At 37.3% G+C, this 20,527-nt stretch overlaps 1 protein-coding gene across 3 annotated transcripts in view; it reads right to left on the bottom strand.

The window, feature by feature from the left end:
- Positions 1 to 20,527, bottom strand: part of LOC126299611 (uncharacterized) — a 468,671-nt gene that overhangs the window by 134,538 nt on the left and 313,606 nt on the right. For all 3 annotated transcript variants that reach the window (XM_049991647.1, XM_049991646.1, XM_049991645.1), the window contains 3 exons: positions 12,597 to 12,832; positions 2,826 to 2,942; positions 2,128 to 2,352 (listed from right to left, as the gene is read on the bottom strand). In XM_049991647.1, the coding sequence (XP_049847604.1) occupies positions 2,128 to 2,352; positions 2,826 to 2,942; positions 12,597 to 12,832 (578 nt within the window). The remainder of the gene's footprint in view (positions 1 to 2,127; positions 2,353 to 2,825; positions 2,943 to 12,596; positions 12,833 to 20,527) is intronic.

Genomic DNA, 20,527 nt, shown 5'->3' with positions numbered 1-20,527 from the left:
ATTTACTTTATTACATTTACAGATGCATAGTACCAGATATTGCTCTGTTCACAGTTCATTACAAACAACTTAACTACAAAGCTGGAAGTCAAACTACATTAAGATTATCAATTATGTCATCTCTCTAGCCTCAAAAGACATAGGTTTGGGAAAAAATGGCAGCATATATACAGGGGCTTCAAGTCACACTAATGAATGTGAAAACAGATTATCAGCAGCAGTTACAAATGGCCTTATTTTCATCAATTGCTTGGATTAATCTGAATATGCAGTTTTATGCTACATATGTAAAACCACTTCTGTATGCAGGGTAGAATTGTGTAACTTCATGTCATCATATTTCAAAAACTGGGATCAGTTTTCATATATAACACATGTGAGAAAGACAACTTGCTGGTAAAAGAGCATGTTGCACTATATGTCAATCACCCGTCTATCCAAGTCGATTTGACAATGAAGCATACACTGAAGTCCTGTTACAGATGAAACAACACACACTGCAACTACTTTTTTAACTTTTGAACAAAAGCTCATCAAATCATGAGGCAAATACCTACAGAAGATAATCTTTATACAAAAACAACTAAGAAATCTTAAAATTCATGTTCAGCAAGTTCTCTCTCCAACAGCTCACATAACATTTTTAAAAACCTGTTAGGTCTTACTCTGTCGCAATGCTTCGGAGGTGTTTGGATTAAATACTACAGTTTATATTGTTTGTTCAATTCAAATATCTCCTCCTCCCCCCCCTCCCCCCCACCCAGCCCCACTGAGTGTGGGAAATTTCGTCAATGATGTGCATGAAAGCTAGGAAATATAATCATTAAGTTTAATGATTCCAATACAAAATGCCTACCTGTAAAATCCAAGAAACAGGTGAACTTACTTATGATAGCAAAGACTGCTAGAATGCAATTGCTCACAATCAGTAGCAGACAGAGGAAGCACCAAAACGGTTAGTACAGCATGCTACATAGTGAAACAAGTATGTCCATTGTTTACAGTTTTCATTTGTTTGTAAGCCAGATCATACTAGTTAAACAACACACAACTTCAGTGCATTGTCAAACATCTAGAGAAGAAATGAAATTAACGTCATTTAAAAAATGACTGACTCAGAACAGCACAGAAGCCATTACATAATTAGATTTGAGCACAAAGTCACCCATAGCACATTCTACCGAAAATAAAATCTCAGTCCCAATCAATTAGCTGTAGAGCACAAGAAAAACTTAAAAACAGTAAACAAACTACATTTCTCAAGTTAAAATATGAACATTTTTCTGTTATGCTACAGCATACTTTTGCTTGAGCCAGTGGCTAAACTAGAAAAAACAGTAACATGCACCAGGAGATGACCTCACTAGATTGAAGATATACACAACTGGTAGGAATACGTAAAAACAGTATGCCCATTTTATAAAGCGCAGCAAAGAATACCAAAGTCCACACAACAGGGTAACATCAAAATAAGGTACTCCATAGTCATACGCAGAGAAACAGTGTTGTCATCAGAAATAAAACTTTATATTTTACAGAAACATCAATACAGCAGATATATGGTTTAAAACATAATTTAACAATGTAAGGAAGAGACAGACTGCTACTTACTGTAAAGCAGACATGTTAAGTTGCTGACAGACACAGTTAAAACACACTTACAGGTCAGCTTTCAGGAACAGCCCTCATTAGAAAAAGAAAGAAAACCACACACACATTCATTCACACAAGCAAGCATACCTCATGTGCAAATGACTGAAGGCTTGGACCAGAATGTCAAAGTTAAAGTATTATTTATAAAGTATAGTTTATTCACATGAACAAAGCTGATAATGAGCACTAAATAAAAGGTGCCATTGGATGGTAATCTTTTCTTCAAATTATACAAAAATATGAAATTTAATTCAAAAATTCTGACAAAGAGATGAAAACAAAGACCTGATTCTGACACTGATTAGTCAGATATTATTACAGCATCATATTTTGTCGACATATAAGGGTAAGCCGATTGCCTGTATTTAATCACTCACCTGGCACACACTCCGCTACCATCTGAATACATTACTGCAGTTTGAAAGTAGAGTAAGTTATCCACAGCAGGTCAGAATAATAGTCATGATAACTCACCTTGCTGCGAGCTACCATTGATTTATGAGAGTCATTCAGCACATGTAATGGGAAGTTTCTGGTTCTAACTTCTCCATGAACAGCCAACGGGGAATTTTCTGGATCCTTTTCTGGCAGCCACATGTTGAACTCGGCCAACCAGTTTTGTAGAGTATTAATTGGCATGATGCACAGTACTGTTCGTGCATCAGTGTGTCGTAGGAATACGTCACAGAATGAAACCACCTGCCATGTACAAGCAAAATGTTTTTCAAGAATAATAATTCATTTTAGTATGACTATTTGAATTAAAATCCTGTCATGGTTTTGCCAGATATTATTTCTATTCACATTCATTCTATTAGTCATTTATTGCAGTGTTTAAACCGCATTTTTAAGTACAAGGAAGAGTAGTCAATATATTGTTGTTTGAGGATGGTATCTTGAACACTTTGAGGAAAAAAATGTGTGTTCCGATTTTACAAGCTGTTGTAAATATTCTCAAGAAATCTAAAACACACACTCAAATAGTGCCCACCATAATCACATAAAAATAATGCCTTCTGCAATGTGGAAAAGTGTTTCTGTGACTATAATTTTCCAAATATATATTTGTGCATTGCAAAGCACATTACAGAGAGGTTTTAGATTTGGAATTAATAATGTTAAGCAACACATAGTGAAATTTATAAATGGAGCAAATTAGGATGAAGATATACCTGCAATGTCTTTCCAAGACCCATTGAATGTGCCAATATACAACCAAATCCAGTTGATGTATTGAAGCGATCAAGAGATTCAACAACATTGTCATACAAGAATCTCACACCACCAATCTGAAACAGGAGAAAAAGAGCATTTGATAACAATTATATGAACTGAAACATGATGCAATACAAGAATGCTGTACAGACTGATGTGTAGCACATTTGCATGTAAGGAAGATTAGGGTTCAATGTGCCCTCAATGATCAGATTAGTCATTCATCTGTTTATGGAATGAGTCCATTTATAAATTAATTGAAAGTAGTAACCACTGAAGCCTGCTTCCATGAAGTATAGTACACAACAATTATGACTAGTAGCAAAACATGCTTGCACATACCTACCCCCCCCCCCCCCCCCCCCACACACACACACACTATTATGTAAATTATTTCAAGATTACTCCATAACCAGAAAATCAATAACTTTAACATTATTTTGCTATTGTTTTTATCTAACACTACATATAAGAACTTATGTACTTTTACACACAACTGGTAAAATTAATAGGAATGCAATGAAAGCTTAAGGTTTAATATCTCAAACAATGACGTCATCAGAGACAGAGCACAAGCTTGGATTAGGGAAGGAAATGGGCTGTGCCCTTTCAAAGGGACCATCCTGACAGAATATGCCTTGGTTGGTTTAGGAACATCGCATAAAACCTACATGACTGGCCAAATGGGGATCCAATCTGTCATTCTGCCAAATAAGAGTCAAGTGGGTAAAATTACAGCCTATTTAATAGAAACATTGGTGTTAAGTGGAATTTACTCCCCATCTACCAAGCTAAAGCATTTTAGGGCACGGAGCTAATAAGGTACATTATTACTTTGGTTTTGAATATCTGGAGATTTACAATTTTCTGCCTGGCATCTGCCAACAGCCTGTTAAGAGACCTTTGCAACAGAATGCAGAACTCCTCTATGAACCCTACACAGGGATATACAGTCTACATGGAATATTGTTATTACATAGACTTTCTCAGCATAATGACTGACTCTTCTTGGATACTTTAGTCATCTTGACACAACATTTCAACGAACCAACTGGCCACCATCTTCAAGTCAGTACACTGATGCACTATCTCGCCGGAAATGAGTTTCCTACAGGATCAGTGGCTCCTTTATACACCGCAGTTGGCACACCTTGCATGCGCAAGCAGCAAAACTGCTGCCATCAAGCGTAAGTGAAATAGTAGTGCACTAGTAGAAGGAACAAGTAAAAGGCAAAATAGCAACAGATTTTGAAATTCGTGGGTTTATATCCTCGAAAATTTCAAGAGTTTTAAGAAGATATGGCATCGAAGGTGTTTTTATGCCATCAGCTATGATAAAGAGTCCTTTTTGGATCAGTAAAGGATGACTTGGGACAGAGGAAATCTGGAGTATACAAACTACCTTGTCATTGTGGAATGGCTTATATTTGCCAAATTATCCCCTCTATTCAAGACTGATGTGTAGAACACCATTGCCACACTCGTTTATTCCAGCAAGAGAAATCTGCAGTGGCAAAACACTGTCTTAATGAGGAACATGAGACAATGTGTAATGGGACGTAAATGATCGCTCCTGCTTCCCACTGTTGGGAGTGTGTTCTAAGGGAATCTATTGAAATTCAATTATCTGATAATATTATTAACAGTAATAAGAGTTTCTCTTTAAGTAAGACAGAACAATATCCATAACTTCATTTTGCTGCAGAATCCTTGAACATATTCTTAGTTCGAATATGATAAACTTTCTTAAGGCTGAGAAGCTTATGTCCACCAATCAGCATGGTTTTAGAAAGCATTGCTTGAGCAAAACTCAGCTTGCTCTTTTCTCACATGAGATACAGCAGGATGAAGGGCAACAGGCAGTATGCATATTTCTACATTTACGGAAAGCATTCAAGACGGTGCCCCACTGCAGGCTGCTAACAAAGGTACGAGCATATAGAATAAGTTCACAGATATGTGAGTAGCTCCTTAAACAATAGAATCCAGTATGTTGTCCTCGATGGCGATGGATCTTCGGGGATAAGGGTACTGTCAGGAGTGCCCCAGGGAAGTATGATAGGACTGCTGTGTGTGTATATATTAAAAACAAAGATTCCAAGACTTACCAAGCGGGAAAGCGCCGGCAGACAGGCACATGAACAAAACACACACACAGAATTACGAGCTTTCGCAACTGGCAGTTGCTTCGTCAGGAAAGAGGGAAGGAGAGGGAAAAATGAAAGGATGTGGGTTTTAAGGGAGAGGGTAAGGAGTCATTCCAATCCCGGGAGCGGAAAGACTTCCCTTAGGGGAAAAAAAGGACAGGTGTACACACACACACACACACACACACACACACACACACACACACACACACACACATCCATCCGCACATACACAGGGTGTATGTGCGGATGGGTGTGTGTGTGTGTGTGTGTGTGTGTGTGTGTGTGTGTGTGTGTGTGTGTGTGTGTGTGTGTGTGTGTGTGTGTGCGCGCGAGTGTACACCTGTCCTTTTTTTCCCCTAAGGGAAGTCTTTCCGCTCCCGGGATTGGAATGACTCCTTACCCTCTCCCTTAAAACCCACATCCTTTCATTTTTCCCTCTCCTTCCCTCTTTCCTGACGAAGCAACTGACAGTTGCGAAAGCTCGTAATTCTGTGTGTGTGTTTGTATGTTTTGTTCATGTGCCTGTCTGCCGGCGCTTTCCCGCTTGGTAAGTCTTGGAATCTTTGTTTTTAATATATTTTTCCCATGTGGAAGTTTCTTTCTATTTTTGGTGTGATGAATGGCAGCAAGCCCTAAAAGTGGAAAAATAGGAAGGTCAAACCTGAATGTTTGAATACAGAATTGCTAGTGTACTGCTTGACAGTGTCAAGTCATCTAGGCGTAACGCTGCAAAGCAATATGAGGTGGAACAAGCTTGTGAGAACTGTGGTAGGGAAGGCAAATGTTTGAATTCGGTTTATTGGGAGAATTTTAGGAAAGAGTGGTTCACCTGTAAAGAAGATCCCATATAGGATGCTGGTGTGACCTATACTTGAGTAGTGCTCGAGTATTTGGGATCTGTACCAGGTCGGATTGAAGGAAGGCGTCAAAGCAATCCAGAAGCAGGTTGCTAGATTTGTTACCAGTAGGTTTGAACAAACCACAAGTGTTACAGAGATGCTTCAGGAACTCAAATGGGAATCCTCAGAGAGAAGGCAACATTCTTTTCGAGGAACACTACTGAGAAAATTGTTAAGACGAGGCATTTGAAGCAGACTGCCAAACGATTATATTGGCACTAACACATTGCATGTAAAGACCACGAAGATAAGATACAAGAAATTATGGCTCATGTGGAGGTGTACAAACAGTTGTTTGAGAGTGGAACAGGAAAGGAAATGACTAGTAGTGGTACAGGGTACCCTTCACCATGCACCATACAGTGGCTTGCAGAGTATCGATGTAGATGCTGAAACCAATTTTATTGGATATTAAACAACGGTCTTCATTTAGACCAGCAGGTTCTTTTAATTAATAATCTGCTAGTGATGTATCGTCTGCCTATTTCTTCCACTGGTGGGCTACTAGTTCACATGCACTCAAGGGAAGCATTGCACTGATTCTGTTGGAAACTCTGTTCCAGCAAGATTGTGCATCAGCATACTTACCAGAAGATGGCAGCCATTGAAATAATGTGTACAGATGACTACATTATCCTGCTGCATACCCAAGCAGAGTACTATATTTTTATTATTCTGGTTGGGAATTTTACACTTCATGTTAAATTCACTGCTTTAACTGTAAATATCATTAGGGAGTAAATGTACACAGCCTGACAAAAAACATAAAGCATCCTGTGGTCACTGTCTGATGTCGAGGTAACTTTGTACATGTACACACAACTGGTGATCGCGTAAATGATCAGAGTTGCAATTCTCTGTGACAGGTAGAATGGCCATCAGAGTGCATTACAGTTATTTGTGTTTAGTGTTGATACCATGTGTGGCAGGGAGTATAAGTGGTGTGAACAGTGTCAAATGTTGAGTGATCATCGTGAAGGATACTGAAATTCCATATACTCATGTGAGACAGCGTTATAAGCACCCGACAGTGTTTGTAAGGGGCTCATTGCGGGTTTCCATTTGGCCAGCTGATCTGATCTAATCTAGCAATATATAGATTTCTGCTGCATTTGCATATGACAGTGGCCTGGCGTTGGACTTCATGGGAATATGATGGTAGGCATACTTGTCACGCCTCTGGTCAGTCACGTCTGACCACTACAATGGATGATCACCATATTGAGTACCAAGAACATCACAATCCCTTCACATCTGCTATTGCCATCCGAGAATCAGCAATGGTTTCCCTGCAACAACCTGTGTTGTCATGCACCACTGGTCGAAGATTAGCAACACCAGATGAGGAAATTACTATGCCATATGTATTCTTCTGTTAACACCATAATAAAAACTGCTGCATTTGAAGTGATGTCATGACTGGGAAGCAAAGTATGATGTTACATTGCGTTCAGTGGTGAAACACAGTTCTGCACTACACCAGATGACTGTCATCAACTAGTATGAAAGTGACCCCCTTCCAATGTTTTGCAAAGCACAGCACTGCTACTCCTGGCATTATGATGTGGGAAGCCATTGGTTATGACTTCAGGTCATGGCTGGCAGTGACTGAGGGAACTTCGACAGCACAACGGTAGATCACAAACATCCTGCATCCTCATGTGTTGCCTCTCATGCGACAGTATTTTGGTGTCATTTTTTCAACAACACAATGCTTTTCTACGTATGGCACATATCTCTGTGAACTGTACGTGTGACGTTGAGGTACTCCCATGGTCAGCAAGATCCACAAATCTTTCGTCACCAGATCATGTGGGACCAGCTCGGATGTCGACTCTGTCCGACTGCTTGTATCTATTATATCAAGGGCCAATTATAACAGCTGTGAGCCAGCTTGCCTCATGAGATCATACAATGGCTTTATGACACCCTTCCTAACTGAATCAGCCCATACACCCAGGCCAGAGGGTGTGCAACGTCATAGTGATAAGCGGGCTCATACTGCCATGTACTTCGCAAATTTGACTGATTTAGTAATCACTCAAATAACATCACACAACCTACGAACACGTGAAGTTTCATCCTAACACATTTGGTTGCATTACATCACACTAACCCTATGAGCATTAAAAGATTCTTCTGAACACTAACAAAGATATATATTCTTCCACCTATTCACAGACCAGTCTTGGTATTGTTGAATCCATAACAAACTGACTCATGCCTGTATTGCCACAAACGAGGCACACCTTATTACGTGTCTCGAATAGAGACCATTGCTCAGAAAATTAGATACACAGTTTATTGGGAAAGTGTAACTTCTGAGGCTATTAGGACAATGAAATTGCTAGCATCATAGGATTTCGGCAGTCAGGTAAGACCATACATGAGTCTAGCTGTCCATCAGTTACTCAGACAACCTTGTACATACCTACAATGAATATTACCTTCCTCTTGGAATGGTTTCCAAAGCATTGGAATAACGCTTCATAATATGCTCAATGATGTTGAGACTGTGGTCTGTGTCAGACATGCTTCCAAGCATTTGTGGTTTCTACCCTGCAAAATAATGTCCAAACGGCATCTTTGTGGCACTGCGCTGTGCACTGTACGCAAGTGTGACATTATGATCATAATGCATTGCTTTTTGTTGCCCTTTTAATCATGTGTCTACATGAAGGAAGAAGAGCTCAATTCCAGTTTCCAAGGAAATCTTGAATTCATTTACAGTGACTGCTCACTTTTCCTCTTACCGTTTTCCTCTTTTCTAAATTTAGTACAAAATATGGACATTACTTACATTCTGGTACTGAAAGTTATGTGAAAGTCAGTCTGTCAAGGGTTGATATTTTAAAAATGCATGCTGGACTTGACCTTTAATCTAAACTTTTCATTTTCCACTAACTAAGCCACAGAAGCTTGCCTCTAGCACCTGCACTAAGGTTTGTACTAACTCTAGCAAATTACTGATGGAGTTACCTGTTGAATCCAGCACAGAGCACAACTCTGTAAGAAGCACCCTAATGGAATCAAAGTCTTGACCATTTCACTACCAGAGAGAGACGAATATGTACCACAAGCTAGTTACAAATTATTCCTAGAACAGAATTCCATAGTACTATGTAAAGATGGATTCAATATTAAAACTATTTGTAGTGTCAACATCGCAGAACATCAACAACACACACACAAATTTTATCTGTGTCACAAAAGATGGTAAAGGAAAGCCTTTTCTATACAAAAAAAAAAAAAAAATTTTAAATAAATGTTCTGCTGATTTCTGTTTTAGATTCGCAGAATGTCTCACTCCTCTTGCTGAGCAGATTATAACGAGTGTTAAGGCCCATGCCTACACAAAAACAAGAGTATGTCTGGTTGAAGAATTGCACCTCCAAAACTTTTATTAAATGTTGGAGATCACTAACTAGTTGTAGGCAGTACCAGATGGAGATGTGTGAGGTATTCCAAACAACAAATGGAGACAAGATTGAGAACCATATGCACAATGTGCAGCAACTATTTTGCATTATTATATACAGGACCATTTTTACATTGCATTTTGTTTACCATTTATATTTCGACAAAAATATCCCAACTTCCCCCAAGGACTCAGTACCACTGCAGCCCTGAAATTATGTACAATATTAGGTCATACCAGGAAGTAGCTACAGTAGAAAAGTACTCAACAGAAAAATGCAATTGACAATGAAATGGTTAATAGTCCATTATTAAAAAGATAACCCTCAATTTAAATACCGTCCAAAATAGTAAACCCCATTACAGGAAGAGTGGAGTGTACCAAAAAGAAGACTCCACAATATTCTATTCCTTGTGAACACTTTCTCCTGCATGCACTCGATTGCCTGGTGATTTTGAACAGGCTTGTGGAAGCTTAGATTGGATGATGCAAGGAACTGGAACTTTCTAAAAATAAAACTCAACAAAAATATTTTATGGACAGGAACCTATTGATTTTAGCTTGTCTTTTAAAAGACTATAACACAAATTATCAGTGTGTTGTTTAAGATTTTGTCAGCATAATAAATGTTTATGAGGGGCTAATAGTGCCAATTAAACTTTGCAATACTTTGGCAGAGCATCTGCTGCTCAAATTTATGTACTGATGTTAACTGTTGGTGGAAGATTCCCAATATGGCAGAGGTTCCCAAGCTTTCTGAATCTGCAACTCCTGCCCACACTTACATTTGGCTGAGTACATTGTGTGTGTGTGTGTGTGTGTGTGGGGAGGCGGGGGGGGGGGGGGGGGGGGGGGGGGCAGTCATAAAAATTTATCAGTTGTTCAGCATGTATGTTCACAGATGTAGTCAGAAACATTTTCTAGCTAATATGTGGAGCAACAAAATAACAGATTTGTAGAGTTTGGGGAGACAAGTCTGCCCCAGAGCGAATCTGTCACGCAAATTATCGATGAGGGCTGGTGAGCCGGCCGCCCTAGGTGCTGTTTTTAGGCAGTTTTCCACATCCAACTAGGTAAATATTAAGTTAGTAGCCCTGTCTCACTTCATATCACGCCACACAAACATTTAGAAAACATTCTCACACTTGAACACAAAATGTACTCTAGATGCAGACACGTGGGGTACACAAATTCTGCCCTGAGGGGAGTGGTAGTGCCAGAGTGAACTTCCTGTATCCAACTGCACTGACATTACCAAAACCTGTGTAACAATGCTGACCCTGTGTATTAACAGGGAAAAGGGCAAAGAAAAATAATGTAATAGATGGGAAATCCAATGTCATGAATTTTTAACACCACTAGATGATCAGGAAAGCAATTTTTCAAATACACTGAAACCACTGGACAAGAGCAGGGAACATATCCAAAATGTCATTTGGAACACTGATGTTTTTTCCCCAAAAGTGACGAAGTTACGTGCTGAAGTTATAGTAAGATAGATCATTTTAATCAAAAATCAATATTCTTGAAACTGTTACAAGGTGGTCTTCCCCTCATGAAAAAGAACACACATTGCCTGAACACAAACACACTTTAATACCTTGCCTTTTGAAAGGTATCTAAAATCAGAGGAGGAGGAGGAGGAGGAGGAGATGTATTTAACACCCACTTGCTCAAATAGGATCTTAAACACTCCCAGTTTCAGAAGCTTTGTTTCGTGTTCACAAACCTCTCCATAGTCTGTATCCTTTCATGTATGGATTAACTGAGTTCTTTTGCTGCAAAAGCCTTCGAATTCATCATACAGCGAGTGCTTAAAAGTTTCCTGAGCCACAGCTTTGTCCTTTAGTTGTAACCAGTACAAACCAGAGATACTGTATGAGCACTCTATACACAAATTCCAATACATTTATCCCAAAATATTGGATTTTCTGTATTGAAAGTACATAAAACTGTTTCAGCAGTGTTTTTTTGAGTAGACCAACAGAACCAAAACTCTCCACACACAGCTCTCATAAGTAAAACAAATGTCCGATCAAAAGAATGTAATTAAGACCATGTCACCTCATGCACTTTAAAGGGAAAGCAACTGTTGCTTAACTTCTAAGTCAACTGCTGACATAAATCTTCTGAAAACAATGAAAATCTTGCACTGACTGTCGTAGGAGAATGGTATATTCATTTTACTGTTGGAAGAAGAGTTATCAAACATTGTCAATATCGTGTCAATAGCTGCACGAAAGGTAATAGTTTTCCCTGTTACATGGAGTTCTTTGCATTTAGCAATTCTATAAGAAACAGGGTAAGAGATTAACAGTGTCTTATATGACCTTTACTGAAGGTTTTTTGTGTGCACTTAACTGTAAGCAGTTTCGCTATAAAAACAACTTTTGAATTATTTGTGAATCTTGTGTGTTTATGTGATGATTTTATTTTGATGATACAAACATTTGCTAAGGCTGTGAATTTATTAAAAGTCGGTTTGGAAACACAGTGTTCTACTGCATGGGCATCTGAAAGTTGGTTTTAAAACTGCTTTTTAAGTACAGTAGGGCAGTGTCTGAATTTTACAGTGCCTGTAGAGATTGATGCAATGTTCATATATGCATGTCCAAAGCAAGATTGCAGTCAACTACAAAAACACTGTAAAATACAGACGTTGCCCTACTGTATTTCATGCCAAGTAAGGCAAGATGATGAGCAAAATAATGTCTATCTGTGTGTGAAACTCACACTATTTGTGTGAGAGCACTATGGGTAGGAAATATGGAAGTTTGGGTCGGTCCTGGAGGCATGCTCGGATAGTTAAAGCACTCAAATTGATTGCTCGCTTAAAGTGGGAAATTTGAGTTCAAGTTCTGGTACAACATAAATTTTCACGTTACTAGTAAATCGTATAGCTGTTGTACAATCTCATTCGCAGTTTGTAAACGAACTTCATACTCTACAAGTATCATAAGAATGTTTTGGTAGTGTTATTCTAGAGCAGATGCTCATTTTACTATAATATCCTTGAGTAAGGAAGATATTCAAAGATGAAACAACATTCCAATGTCCCCTTCTAAGCACACATTCACAAATTCTCATGTGACGTACATTTCACCAACAGCGTTCCGTTTCTCACAATTCTACTGATTAATTATCTTTAAAAGAATTCTAAGTAAACGGGAAAACATGTCTAACTTTCAGCAATGAATATTCCCAAATACTTTTTACATATACGTGCTATAAAACAACCAAAGATGGTTTGGAGCTGCACACCTGATGTGGTTTGATGACTCTGGCAATCTGCGGTGCCAGGAAAATATCTGGCTCAGTAGAAGGATGCCCCACATTCACAAGAACACGACCTTGTTCATCAGGAACATTGTAAAGGTCATTTGTATGCATTCCTGAGTTGGTAGGATCATCCACAGGATCTGCTTCATCTCCACTGGAAGGTTCCGATAGTAATATGCAATCATCATCATCACTGCTGCTGCTGATTGTAACTACATCTGAAAATAAGATCTTTTGATTAATTTCTCATTACTTACAGAATTACTGCACAAAAAATGTGCAAGTCACTTGGTAATCAGAGAGTAACAACTACCTTTCCTTCAAAATTTACAGAATTAGCTTGAAACATAAATCTACACATAGCCATTAACACAATGTAGAAGAACTTGTTCTGTGAACAGTCTACTCAGAAACATTCATTTTAAGCACCAATATATGTTGATATTTACAAGACTTGGGTTTTGAATTAATTACATTTGTACTCAATCCTGAGTTGTCAAAAAAATTTTGTGTCATATCTCAAAAAGGTGGAGTGTAGTAACTGGAGAACAAGAGGGAAGCAGCAACCTAATGTGGACAACAGGTCGAAAAACTTAAGCACTGGTCAAATGCTAATCTTTATTCACCCACCTGTAGCAGGTGTGATCAGTATTGTGGCATCCAGTGCTCAAACCCTAATAGTCGGAAAGCCCAAGACAAAGAAAGACTCTAGCTAAAACATTATGCATTATTAGCAATATAAATTGTTGATAGAAGAAGTCAGTAAGTATCTAACTGGGTGCAACACCATCAGAAACATTACAAAGATGTCAAAAAATGTACATGGTGCACCCATTTTACATTTATATTATTAATATAATTTTATATTTATATTTGATGATGAACAACAGTTTCAAATATTGAAATTTGTTCCTGAAATTCAACGTAACTTTAGCATGTATAGATGTACTGCTTAAAACAACATATGAAAACAGCCAAAGACTGGGACTCTAACTCGGATTTCCCATTATCGCAAATGGTTGCTTTACCACTTACGCTATCTGAGCATGTGATAAACAAGAAATTGAGATTAAATTCAGATTCAAGTTCCGGTACCACACAAATGTTCATCTGTCGCTTTAGGTAGTAAATTGATACTATTACAGTTTAGTTGACTTTCAGAAATAAATTTTAATATAGTATTATGCTTTAATATTTACAATTTACTATTGCTATTAACAATAACATTAATACCTGTACCTTTGTCTGCATGTTTGCGAGAGAGAACAAAGGGTAAAACAGAGAAATATGGTCTTGTAAAGTGCTTAGAAAGGGCATCAACAAAAACATCACCACCCACATTGGTGTTACTTTAATTGATGATTTTTTCATTTACATTACATGAAAAATGTGCAACAAACTTTCAGCTCTATTTCTCAACTAGTTTTACGAATCATAATGTCATATTAGGTAAATGGTATCACTATCATTTTTATTCGCACAAAATGCCTTCCACAGAAGATATGGAGCACTGTCTTCACAAAACAAATGAATTACAAGACTGCCATAACAGAAGAGCTGATCAAAATCGTCCTCCATATTTCAGCATGGAACTGAGGAACATTGAATTCAAGGAAGCATTTGTTAATTTTTTAAGTAATGATTGGGAGTACGATGAATAATACCATTCCTTAGTATGAAACGAGTCAAAATCAATTATGATAAATCCTATTAATACCACATATATGAAGGATGAATTGTAAAAATGGTACTAGATAATTTTGAACGTAGTGCACATGAACAAGCAGACACTAGGATTGTATATCACACATGCAGTATTAATAGTGACTCTAGTGTTTTGATTTGTTGTTAAGAAATTAATTTTTTTACAGTCACGTTAAGTAACATAGCTAACACGACAAGCAGTTCCACTATTTGAATGGAAATAGGTGTGAGAAACACACAGAGATGCATCAACTTCACTAACTTACACAAGAAACAGGAAGAGTTCTTTTGTAGCACACTTGCTGCTGTTTACACATTCACAGAGTGTGATTTTAACCTTGTATTTTACAGAAAATGGAGAAAAAGGCACTTTAATATATTGAGAAATACAGAAAAATATCAAGTGGCATTAGAAAATCTAGGCCATTTACCTGTGGAACTTGAAGTTTCTGAAACTCTGGAAAACTTTGTATGCAATCTGTACAATTTCAAAAATCTCAGCTGCATTAATGAAACAAAATTATCAACCTTTTTGAAAATGTATAGCTTTAGAAGTACCAGCGATAGTTTCAAAATTACAACCTGGAATGCTAATACCTCAGATTTTCCAACAAACTGAAAGAGCTACATATATCTACTGTATATGGAGAAATGCCAATTTGAAAAGCCCAACACTTCAGTCACCTTTAAAAAATGGATCGCTAGAAGTTAATAATTTACATGAATGCCACTGGTTCGAGGGGACCAAATACCGACCTCAATAAACTATTTTGTCATTCAATCCAGTCAACAGTTAGGTAAATATTTTCACATAAAGAGTTATGTATATTTGTTTCATACATATTTTTAATTTTTCATAATTATACTTTCGCAGAAGATTCAGAAAGAGTATGCAAAGAAGAAAGTGAAAGCCTTTGCAGTTCTAGTAATGATCAGAGTGATTCTAGTGGGGTGAGAGCAATTAATGATTACATATTTTTACAGATAAGTCAAAAATGTTTACTTATTGTGAAAATTACTATTCTAGTTTTTTTGTAAAACAACATCTATATAAACAAAAACTGGAATAAAAAATCCATGGCATGTGCATTTCCACTAACAGTGTTGCTGACTTTCCAGGTCCCAAAAAATTTCTGTTTCCTAATTCTTATAGAATGATATGATGGAAACGAAGTAAAAGACAAAGGTTTCAAAGAGTGCAACATGATAGCATATTGTTTGACACCTTTGAAACATTGCTGACATTGTTAGTCCCAGTTAGAGACTTGCCAAAGTTTCTATCAACAATTTATATTGCTGATGATGCATAAAAAAGTTTTAGGTAGTATAAGACAGTTTTCAGACATTACATTTCATGACAAGTTTGAAACTGAGTGGGCATCATACGTTCCTGAATCCAAACTTTATGGCAGCAAGCATTTTTTGTTAAGTTGTCAAGAACAACGAGTAGGATAAAATAGGTGCACCTTTCTGCTATCAGCTACTAGACTATAAGACTGATGAGGAGATCGTGTCAATGGTTAGACCACTGACAAACATGACAAAATACTATTTTCCTTTCCATTTAGCTGTATTTTTTGGTGTTAATTTTACATGCTATAAATTTCAAAGCTACCTAGCTGCTTCTTCAGTTACCTCAATAAGGGCTGTATGAATAAACTGAAACCTGCAGTCTTGTGCTGTCTCAAACAAACCTGGTATATACACACACTCAATCCACGTGTACCCATTTCACTTGAAAAATGATATAACTAGAAAACTACTGGACAACCTCCAGACAAATGAACTATACCAGAGCATGTGTAAGAAAGACATAAAAAGTATTTCTGTCCATATGAGCCAAAGATACTCTGGTGTGGAATGAGTCACTTCATAAATAAAAAATGCTCACAAAAAAAAGAAAGACAGGATACCAATATTAGTAACAAATTACAATGGAAGGTTCTGAATTACTCTGAGGAACTACTGCGCCAAACAAATGGTGTGCTTCCTAAGGAAGCCTTCCAAGTTTAGTTTCACAATATGAGGTGTCACACTCACAATTTAGTTCTGCTAAAACATTCCAAACCTTACACACCTGTCTCAACAATGGATAAGAAAGTGTCAACTTACTACAGATCATTTTACTGCCTAATGTTTATTGAGTGAATTATTAAGCACAAATAAAACAAGAGTTTACACATACACTGACAGCGGAGTTAAAATTCCAAAACAGTGCGTAGAAAGTTTATGAAGTCATACCAGAAATCATTCTGAATACGCTTTTCCCAACTAAGAATATTCTTTGTGAAGGTACAGAGTTTCTCCAAAACAGAAGATCAACATACATAATAAAGTGAAAGTAAGACAAATAAACAAGCTTTCAGATTTGAGTACCAACAACAGTGCAGACTAATATTATTGTGAAGGCAGCAGCACTATTTCTGAACAAAATTTTGAATGTTATACTTCTAGAAAGGCTTATCCTCTTCTTTTGCAGTAGGAATGTTAAGAGTTTAGTGCAGGAAAATGTGTTCACTGTGTTTTGTTACAGTTAAAGTGACCTTGTGTTCTCTGTCAGCCACAAACATTTACATCATATCCCACTTCTTCTTTGACAATGACAGTACGGTAATCTGCAAATATATGTTTTTGAATCTGTTAGGTTTACTGACAGGAGGTCCGCTCCCGGTAGCTGAGTGGTCAGCGCGACAGAATATCAATCCCAAGGGCCCGTGTTCAATTCCCGGCTGGGTCAAAGATTTTCTCCGCTCAGGGGCTGGGTGTTGTGTTGTCCTAATCATCATCATTTCATCCCCATCAACGCACAAGTTGCTGAAGTGGCATCAAATTGAAAGAATTGCACCCGACGAACGGTCTACCCAATGGGAGGCCCTACTCACACGACTGACAGAAGATTTACATATACTGAGAAAAGTAGTGGTCCAGCAACACAAACTGCAGTACCTCCCCCATTTTACTGCCACATCCCAATCAAACCTGTTGCCTGTTTATTTGTACTGGAGAGTAACATTTGCTTTTGCTGTGCTATATATGAAAGGCATCGTTAGTGTGCGTTTCCCTCAATTCCATAATTCTCCAACTTCTGCAAAACTATAAACTGGTCCACACAATCAAACGATTTTGTTAAATCAAAGAAGATACCTACTGTCCTCTATTTATCATTGAGCTCCCACAGTGTCTAACATGCAAAAGAAGAAATTACAGTTTCTGTTGATGCCCCTTTTCTGAAGCCAAACTGTCAGCCCTGCTTCTCCCTCTCTGCTTATTTATAAAGCAACTTTATGAATGAGATTTTAGTCAATCTGAAAATGTTCTGCATGCATAAGGTATGTTACACAGAGGACTTAATAATGCACTAATGTCCAGTGCACTAATCATAAGTGTTTTCGTATGACCATCCTTTTAGCACGACGTCTCTGGTATGACAACCATTTACTATCATGACCTACAGCCGTCCTTAATATTTTATTTTATTTTATTTTGTCGCTACCAGTTTCAACGCTTCATTGCATCATCTTCAAGCTGTTTTGATGTGGTACAGGTTGATACGATACTCATCACCTCATGATGGTTGGAGTGCTGACACATAAGTTTCATATTATCTACAAATCCAGTAATGCTGGCAACTGATGAGTTATGCGTGGGGATCGTATCTACCTGTATCACATCAAAACAGCCTGAAGATGTCGCAATGAAGCGTCGAAACTGGCAGCAACAAAATGAAGTAAAATCATAAGGACGGCTGTAAGTGTTTTATTTTATGTCACAATCATAAGTGTGTTCAATATTTTGCCAGAGTCATTTGAGTCTTTATCCTACAGGAAATAATTTAGTAATGGACTGAATTTCACTCTTGCTTGTTTTTTTGTGTCTGCATGCAAATCTGTCTGTACCATTACCAACAAAATTTTCATCCACCTTCCCAACTACTCCCATGAAGTGGGTATTAAATTCTTTGCCTGGCAAGTCAATGACTGTTCCCTTCTCCCAAGAAAGAAATGAAATATGCTAAGCACCCACTTTATGAACAGATATACCACATAACTGATTCTGTTCTGAGAGCTCCATGTTCTCTTGGTGTGCTGTGCTCTGTTTTAACATTTCTGATTACATTCATAAGTACTTTGCAATATTGGATGTAGTGAAATTCTGTGACTGAGCTACGACTTGCCTTCATATTGACTTTGAATAGATAGGCAACAGAAACAAAAAGAAGAGTCTGATGGAAGATTTTTCACCAAAAACTACTGAGAAACATACATTAAACGTAATTGCTGGCAGCATTTGTGAAGCACTGAATGCAAGAATTTGCATTAATCTGGATAAAATATTGAGATTGTGATAAACAACCAAGTTCTTTAAACTCTAATAAGGAAATGAATAAAGGTGGCCACTCTACTGGCTGATTGTATTTCCCCCGTTTGTTGAGGACTTTTTCAGAGTTTTATTGTATTTTTCCTCACATCTTCTTTCTAGGTGTGGAAACTGAATGTTGAGCATGCTTTAAACATTCAGTATTTTTATTTCCTTTTAAAAAAGAAACTGCTCATTTTATACGTTAATGCATAACTGAAAATATCTAACATACTCAGGCCAATTGACATGTCAGTGTAATGCCAAATGTCAAAGTGAACTGCAATACACTGGGTAAAGCAAAACGTATCAGACAAGATACGTCGTGCACACACTTCAAACTTATCCCTAAAATAAGATTAAATTAACTGACTTGACCATCAAAAATTGTGATAACAATTGAAAATAACACATCTATTCACTGTGTGAAAACAGCTGGGGGAACGACATACACATAAATTTTATGTTTAACTTATGACTTACTACTTAAATAAAAAAAATTCTGAGAAAATACTTGCAACATAAAGATAATCCAAAATTCTCACACTTTTTGGAAGACTTCTTATGAATTGGTATTTAATAAACTGAATCCCAAGTTTGATGATGTGGAAAGTGTAATTCCTTATATTTTACAGTTATACAAATGAATATTCAATGGAACAATATACTAGTCAAATTAACACACATTTAACTCTGTTATGTGTATATAATCTTCTCCATACACTGATTTAAAGAAAAACTTGAACACTATTTTAAAATTACTCTTCAGTAAATGCCACCTCCCTTTCAGTGTCTGCAAATACCTGTAACTTTTTCATTGTAAGAAATTTAATTTCTTCAGTGGCTCTGCCTTTACCTTTTGTTCTCCTTTTTTTCTTTTTTATATTGTGTTCCAGTGACTCCACACAATGAGAACGAGTATTTTTCACTGCATGTATCAATCATTGCATTATTTCAACTTTTGCTATCCCTCCGGAGGAAATAACAGCACCAAGACATGCTGTTGAACAATCAGCACTTTTTCTTTTTCATGTTCTATGATGCATTCTGAATTCACAAAAAAAAACTGTCCCGATGATGTGCACCCATGAGCAAGTACAGACATATCTAGCCAAAGATCTGAAATCAGAAAATTCCTCTTCTTCAAATGAGCTTAAAAGTTTGATCCAGTGATGATCCAGTCTACTTTCCTTTTGTTTGTGTAGGGGCATTTCTTCTTTTATTCTTGGCAATGAAATAAATTCTTTGCTTAGCATTAGCAGCCTGCATTCCAGAAAGCCATTTTTCCTCAACCAGAAGTCGAAGATGTAAGTTAAATGAGTGTTTGCTTCTGCTGATTTGAATGCCATCAAATTTGGATCTAAAAATGAGACTGCCTTCATCAAATGAAATTTTAATGGTGATTTCTACATTAACTTCTGTAATGGCATCTTCATATAGGTCAAACGGTTAATTCGGAACTGCAGCATATGTAAATTAGTGATGCCTTTAACCTTATTTTACTTTTTCAAGGAATGAAGTTGTCTTTGTGTCAGGTCAGTTGACAGGAAAGAAGATATGCTGTTCAAAACACTTTCTTTTATGATACATTCCATAAAAATCTTCACAACATTTGCCAATACACCATAAAGAAATGAAGCTAATGACAAATCCATTTGGAATTCTCTTAAAAATGGCTCATGGTGTGAAGCAACAGACATAAAAAGTGTGAATTTTGTGGCAAGTAATTTAACTTAGATGTGCTCGGAAACTAGTATAGAACTATGACTATGATTCTGAACATCTGTAACAGAGACTGATAAATTTGACAAGATAGAAATAGCGCACTCAGATACATTTACATTTTCAGCCAC

This window comes from Schistocerca gregaria, chromosome X, assembly GCF_023897955.1.
Source record: "Schistocerca gregaria isolate iqSchGreg1 chromosome X, iqSchGreg1.2, whole genome shotgun sequence".
Lineage (NCBI taxonomy): Eukaryota > Metazoa > Arthropoda > Insecta > Orthoptera > Acrididae > Schistocerca > Schistocerca gregaria.
This window is presented reverse-complemented; position numbering and strand designations above follow the sequence as displayed.